This window comes from Gavialis gangeticus, unplaced genomic scaffold, assembly GCF_001723915.1.
Source record: "Gavialis gangeticus isolate Ggan-Ray unplaced genomic scaffold, GavGan_comp1, whole genome shotgun sequence".
In the NCBI taxonomy this organism is placed as follows: domain Eukaryota; kingdom Metazoa; phylum Chordata; order Crocodylia; family Gavialidae; genus Gavialis; species Gavialis gangeticus.
In genome coordinates, this window is record NW_017729031.1 from 77,957,364 (window position 1) to 77,964,563 (window position 7,200).

Consider the following 7,200-nt stretch of genomic DNA (forward strand, 5'->3'; position numbering starts at 1 on the left):
CAATCATTTTTTTAATCAAATTTTGTCCTCTGAACAGCTACAAAAAATAGGTAAAGTTTAGGAGCTAGTGCTTTTTTTGTCTAATATTCTAGACCAGGGTTTCAAATTTGGCTTCATGGGCTGAATCTGGACCATGGCATTTCCTACGGTCTAAATCTAGACTGTGGGTTTTCTCACCAGCCTGACAACCCACAAGTAGCAATAAACAGCATTAACTTCCTTGGTTACAGAGTCACTCTGAAACAGGAGCTCCAACAGGTGTTACAGAGGCTCTGGCAGCTGTGGTGATAAGCCCCACAGGCAAAATTCAGCTCATGGAGGAGGCTGGACCAGCCTATGAGAAGGCCTGAGAGCCAGATGACCTACCTGCACAGCCCTGATGCAACCCATGGACCATGAAAACTGGCTTGAGCAGTGCTGGCAGGGCATACAGCTGGGCAGGTAGCTACTCCGGGGCCACGCCAGGGATTTTGCAGTGGTGACAGCATGGTCTGGAGTCAGGGCAAAGCTGCAATCCACTGCCTGCATACCCCTGCCCAGGGGGTCGGGGCAGGAGCAACCAACAAAGCTCAGAAGCATGGAAAAATACCCATAGTAGAACTGGCTACTATGGTTTATTGTCAGGGATTAAATTATCAAATGACAAATTTCCACTACTGCTTTGGCAATTTGCTTCAACATAATATCTGAAGTGATGGGAGTGTAGTAATCGCTTTATAGCACCACCATTTTCTGCTGCACTTGTCAAGGTGTTTTTAAGCCTTCTTTAGAGACACTGGATATTGGATACCGATCTTGACTGGGGTATGCCAATGCTCCTGCTGGGACCAAAGCCAGAGGTTCCCAGATAGAGGGTCTTACCCTCTACTTTGGGTCATCTTGCCCCATGCTTAGGGTCAAAGCAATCACCATACTTGGGGTCAGGAAGGAATTTTACTTCATGGTCAGTCTGATATGAACTGTCAGAGTCTTTGCCTTCCTATGTAGTGGAGACCGTGGCCCTCTACCTGGGATCTCGTGAGCATATACTGCTCATATACTGCATATACTGCATTTCATAGAAGCAGGACATTAGCAGGACATTAGCTAGCAGGACAAGCAGCACACCCTAACCTGTGGCAGGTTAGGGGATCAGTCCATGTTGTGTCAGGGTTGAGGGCAGTCGTATGATGAGTTTAGATTATGGTTTGGATGAAACGGTTTGGTTAGGGATAGTCCTACCTCAGGTATGGGGTTAGACTAGATGCTCTCTGGAGGTCCCTTCCAGCCCTAGTTCTCTATGGTTCTATGATAAGATGGGGGTATGGGAAAACGATATCAACAGGGAGAATATGATGATGTATTCCATTTATGATTCACTTGTCACATACTTATTTTTATGATATGCCCACACTGTCATTTAGAGTGAACAGCGATGATGCTAGCCTAAAAGGGGGGAAGTAGGAGAGGGATGTAGGGATGGCTTTCTTCAATATTTAGCCAGCTTGGAAGTTAAAACACAAATTCCATTGGATAAAAAACTATATTTTGAGCAAGATTTCTTTTTAAATATCAGCATTAGTAACAGTTTTCTCTCTGTATATTACATGCCTGATTTTCCAGATCAGCCTTCTCCTGCTTCTTGGATTCTAGTGCCCGTTGAAGAAGAGCCAATTTGTCCTGAACTTCCTTTAGGGCTGCTTGTTTCTTTCTAAGACCATCCATGGCAATCTTCAATTCCCCTTCAGCCTGATTCAGCTTTATCTTTTTGGGGGCAACAATTTTTGCCACTCTAAAATAAATGCATAAATTAAAATTAAGCAAATATACAAGTTATACACATCTTTCTATTACTATGCATATACAAATACACTTATACTAGGTTGCTATTTAAAAGCCAATGTGAGCCAGATAAGAGAAAATGCCAGTGTTTCAGATAACAACTCCATTTTAATTGTCAGTGAATAAGATTTTCAAGTGGCTACCAATGTATATTTCATTATTTGCTTCCATTTTTGTTGAACCTGATGGCTGAAACAGCAAATGGCTTGAAACAATTTTTTGCAATACTTCCTGCAAGTTTAAAAAAGCAGTATAAATATTACTGGATAGCCTTCTGAAATATGAGATGACTAGCATATGTACATCTTTTAAACAGTTTTAAACATTTACTTTTTAAACATTTTGTATTTATAAAATTACATTCACAGACATTTTATATGTACAAATACAGTAGGAAAAAACCCTTCTTTTTCATAGTAAGATATATTTCCAGGCACAAGCCAGTTTTGAAGTTTTAAAATATTTGTATACTCATTTTTGTTGACAGGAAATTTGAGATAATTCTTGAAGCCTACTGAAAACAAGTATCTTACTTATAAAACTGTGTGAAAAATAAAAATGAAAAAGTGATGTCTATATTTCTAGATCAGTGATTTTCAACTAGGGTGTTGCAAGCAGGGTGCCAGTTTATTAATTAGTCAAAAGCAGCATACCTCCATTAAAGTCTGTTTGCTTCAGCTGAGTAAAGACTTGGTTTACTTTATATAGCTAAATTACTTTCTATAGCTGCCTACAATGTTCAAAGTTGCTCATTATATAAGAAGATCCAATAGTATGTGCTAGTATATTAAAATGTATTACACTTAGAAAGAAATCTTCCTGTAACATTACTTAAACTTCTGATTATGAGCAGACCTTAGGTATATATGAGGTTTGATAGTTCAAGGCAGTCTTTAGATATATTAAAATAGTACTTTAAATTGGTAGGGTAGAAGACAGCAAAAAATCAGCATGATCTTTTTCAGAAGGGGCAGTGACCATAAGTAAATACAAATATAATACTAAAATAGTCTTCCAATGTCAAATTCAACTCCACTCAGAAAATGGCTATTGGAGTCTTAGCTTTCCCCAACAGCATTCTATTAACTTTTCCTCTAAGCACATATGTAAAAGGATGGCAAAATGAAAGTTAACCTTCTGGTGATATAATTTTGCTTCTGCACCCTATTGAAGGCACCTGCATCTAAAAATAAGACCTTTTCTACAGTTGCTTTAAAAACTTTTCTAGTGTATTATCAAACTAGGAAGAATTTCCAACAAATTTAAAATCCCTTAATATTAGAACATACTAAATACATTCGGATTTAACTGTAATACAAATGCTTACTTATCATATGAATCCATGGCTATGACCCATTTGCACAGGCCCTCAGCTGCTGTGGAAGCATTTCGAATCTTCTCTGGTACAAACTCAGGATTTGTGATATATTGTTTCCTAATTATAGCCATGTAAGCTGGAGGAATGTTATCCTTGTCATATTCATGAAGTGACTGTAGAAATCTTATGTCACCCAAAAGTCTTTTAGCCGGACCCCAGAAATCCTCTATTCTTTTCCCTGAGCCTGATGGATCTGGGATTTTATCTGCTTTTATGCCTTTCAGGATACATATAGTTTCCATAACGAGCTTGACGCCAGCAGGAGGACTCTTCATGGACTTCACTACTGTGATATCCTTAAAATAAAAAGCATACCTCTCACCTATTTTTGATCAGGGTTAGGCTGGATTTTATACTGTATAACAATCATCTTGTTTATGTTACAATACTATTTTTCTATATGTTTGTCCTATTCTTAGAGCTGATAAGTTCACTTAAGATATGATTCCAAGATCACAACACAGAATTAACATACACATAGTATAAATATACCTTATAACAATTTCTTTAACACTTGCATTTTAAATCTTTCATTGGTAGGCATAGAAAGAGACCAGTTCAGTATTTTCTTTGCTTGTTCCTTGTTAAGTAGGGGTGGCCAACCTGTGACATAGGTGCCACAGTTGGCACAGGCAATCTCTGTGTGGCACATGGCAGATCAGGGAGGGACCAGGGGGCACAGTGGAAGACAGTGTAGGGACAGAGAGCAAAGTAGCAGGTTAGGCAGGGAATACAGGGAAAGAAGCAGAAAGCAGAGCAGCACATCAGACAGAGAGCACAGGGCTGCAAGCAGAAAGCAGAATATACCGTAGTATGACAGAGAAGTTCCTGATTTCAAACAGGAACTTTTTGTGGTGGATCCATTATCTTTGTAGTGAACAGACCGCTTGAACACATGTACACTAGCTTTTTGTAATGCTGTAAGGGCATAGGGAGCTGTAGCAGGACACTAAGGTGCCTGCTACTCTCAGAGCAGAGGCAGGATCCCAGGTGCCGGTTGCCAGGACAACCGGTTAAGGAGGGAACCTGCACCTGGTCAGCTGACCAGAGGGGGCAGGGCCTGGCTCCCACATAAATCCCAGGCCTGAGGCCAGGAGGGCAGTTCCCTGCGGGCAGCTAAGGGGGAAGGGAGCTCTGCTGGAGCAAGCAAAGGGGAAATGCATGACTGCATGAGCAGCTCCTGATGCTGTTATGGGATGGAGTATTCCCTGGTAGGGATTGAATGATGTTTTAGCTGGGTGGCTTGGATTTTTATTATAGCCCAGGGGCTTGTGTTTTGTGTTTGCTTTTTAACTGGTGGTTTGGGTGAGACTATTAGGGGATGGAGGAGGCCTCATAGGGGACCCACAGCAGTGTGGGAACCTCAGCCCCAGAGAGAGGGGACGGCGAGCGCCAGTGAAGGCGCAGTGCCAGACAGGACTGTGGAGAGCCCAGGGAGGAAAAGGGGAGGGCCAAATTACAACAAGGCCCAGATCAAACCACATCAGTATCATCTGCAAGGCTTGGGCTGCGGTGTAGGGGAGGAAAAGGAGCCTCAGATAGCACCCCCTGGCACCGGGGCAATAATGGGCAGCCTCCTGTTAATTAACACCCATTAATTAAGATCAAGGTGTGCCAGACGAGAAGGCAGGCAGTTGGCCCATAACAGGAGGGTGGGATCATCGATAGACAGACTCCAGAAGAGGCACTCCTGTCACAGGAGCACTACCAAAGTTATGCGTGCCCAAGGCTTTAGAACCATGTTCAGTCAAATGAATCAGAAAGCAGAATGGCCTTCTGTTGCACCTTTGTATGGACATGGAGATTAAGATCCTCATCTCTGACCAGCCACCTTAGGCAGAAGGCAGGGTAGATTTGCACCTTTAAATACTAACCAAATCATAGATGTATAGCATGAGCTGCATCTATGGAGACCTATAAGCTCTTTCACAACCCAAAGTGGAAGCCACCTGGGGCGGGCAGAGGTTCCCTCACCCCAGCTGCAGGGTCCAGTATATGGGAAGTGGAACTGGCTTGCAGTGATAGGGAGTTATCCCAGGACAACCTCAGTCTGTTGAGTCTGTTCTGTGGGACAAGTGGCTGAACAGTGGGGAGGAATGCCAGGCTCTGAAGGTCCCCCATGGACAGGTTTGTGACAGCAGTTACAGTTTTAAGATTGCATTGTAATTGTAGGAATCCTCCCCACACCTTCCCAACCCTTTGTATTCCAATCACTGCTTTCTATTAAGCGTCTCGTCTTCCTGCAGTCCCTTCACAGCATCTGATGAAGTAAGCCCTCTGCTATACATCTCTGATTTAGTCTATAAAAAATGGAAATCTACCCTTGTCTTCTGCCTGACTTCAGACTAACATGGCTAACTACCTCTCTCTACCAGCCTCTTTAGGCAAGACAAAAGGAGTGACACAAAAGGACAATAAATCCCCAATTACAGTAGATAAAGGATCCTCCTACCTCAGGCACTACAGAAACCTTCTCTCTGCAAATCCCTTTGCAAGTTCTGATATAGGAGGGTATGTTTTGCACAGGACCACAGAGTGAAGCATTACAAAAAGTCCAAGAAGCTGTGGTCCACAGAATGACTACTATCCATGACATTGTCTGTGTTACAGGAGGGAATCAGCCCAGGGTTACAAGGCATAAAGCTTAGTTCTCATCCCTCCTCCTGAGCTACAAGTTCTGCACTGTCTCTAAAAGGTCCAGAACAGAATCTCAGTCTCAGTTTCTAAATGTGAAAAACAGTTCGATCTAAACAGAGGCTGTAGATAATACCTGGCAAATCGGCATGCAGTTTTGCTGAGGAAGCAAATTATTTTAACACGTCATTTGTTGATTCAAAATATTATGATTATGAATTTTAAAATAGCTGGAAAGAGAAATATCTGGCTTTATGCTCCATGAAAACATTAGTATAGTAGCTCAATGATTAGCAATGTTATAACTTTTAAACAGGGAAGGAAAATAAAAGAATATTTTGATTTTAACACTGAAAATTGTTAAGAAATATAAAATGCTATTAAATCATGTATCTTTAAAATCAGTAGCAATGTGAAATCTAATAATTATTAGCCATGAAACATGGTAAATATCTCTCTGAAAGTTGACAGTGCTCACTGAACGACTGTCCAGAACGTAAATACATCCTATTAGCTTTACCTGTGCGGTCAGAGTGTCAAGAGCAGCTAAAGCACTTTCTAGAATTGGCAAGGCTTGTGCCAAATCAGCATCACATTCATCTTTGATTGCTTTTGCAGCCATGGCCTGTTCATTTGCCACTGCTTCATCAGCTTTCACTATTTTTTCAGTTTTAGCTACTTCCAAGGATTCCTTCTGAATAACCACCATCATCTCATCAACTTGTTTGCTAGCATCTCTTAGCTGAGGCTGCAGGGCTTCCAGTTCAGACTGCATTGAGGCCACCTGTGATGCAGCAGAATTCAACTTCTCCAAGCCAACTTCATATCTTTTTTTCATTTTCATCACCTCACTAGAAAAAAACAAGTAATGTTTAAATTTTATATACATTTTAACAAGACAGTCACATAATTTTAGCCCATTCTGCAAATTTCTCAGAATTATTAAAATTCAAACATATTGATATCTTTTCTCTGCTCATTAGTTGGCATAACATATCTTGGGCCAGATTCACAGGTACACAAAACCTAAGTAAAGATGTTTCATAGTTTCATAGTTTCTAGGGTCGGAAGGGACCTGAGCAGATCATCTAGTCCGACCCCCTGCCATGGCAGGAAAGAGTACTGGGGTTAAACGACCCCAGCAAGGTGTTCATCTAACCTCCTCTTAAAAACCCCCAGGGTAGGAGCCTGCACCACTTCCCTTGGAAGTTGGTTCCAGATCCTAGCCACCCTGACCATGAAGTAGCGCCTCCTGATATCTAGCCTAAACCTACCCTCTGCCAGCTTGTGAACGTTATTCCTGGTCACTCCTGGCTGTGCTCGGGGGAACAGTGACTCCCCCAATGCCTCCTGATCCCCCCGACTAG

General features: G+C 41.8%; 1 protein-coding gene across 1 annotated transcript in view; it reads right to left on the reverse strand.

Annotated features, from left to right (window-relative positions):
* Window positions 1-7,200, reverse strand: part of DNAH7 (dynein axonemal heavy chain 7) — a 257,096-nt gene that overhangs the window by 91,442 nt on the left and 158,454 nt on the right. Inside the window, exons 42-44 of the mRNA XM_019522878.1 lie at window positions 6,354-6,684; window positions 3,149-3,495; window positions 1,591-1,771 (exon numbers count right to left, since the gene is read on the reverse strand). Of these exons, the coding sequence (XP_019378423.1) occupies window positions 1,591-1,771; window positions 3,149-3,495; window positions 6,354-6,684 (859 nt within the window). The remainder of the gene's footprint in view (window positions 1-1,590; window positions 1,772-3,148; window positions 3,496-6,353; window positions 6,685-7,200) is intronic.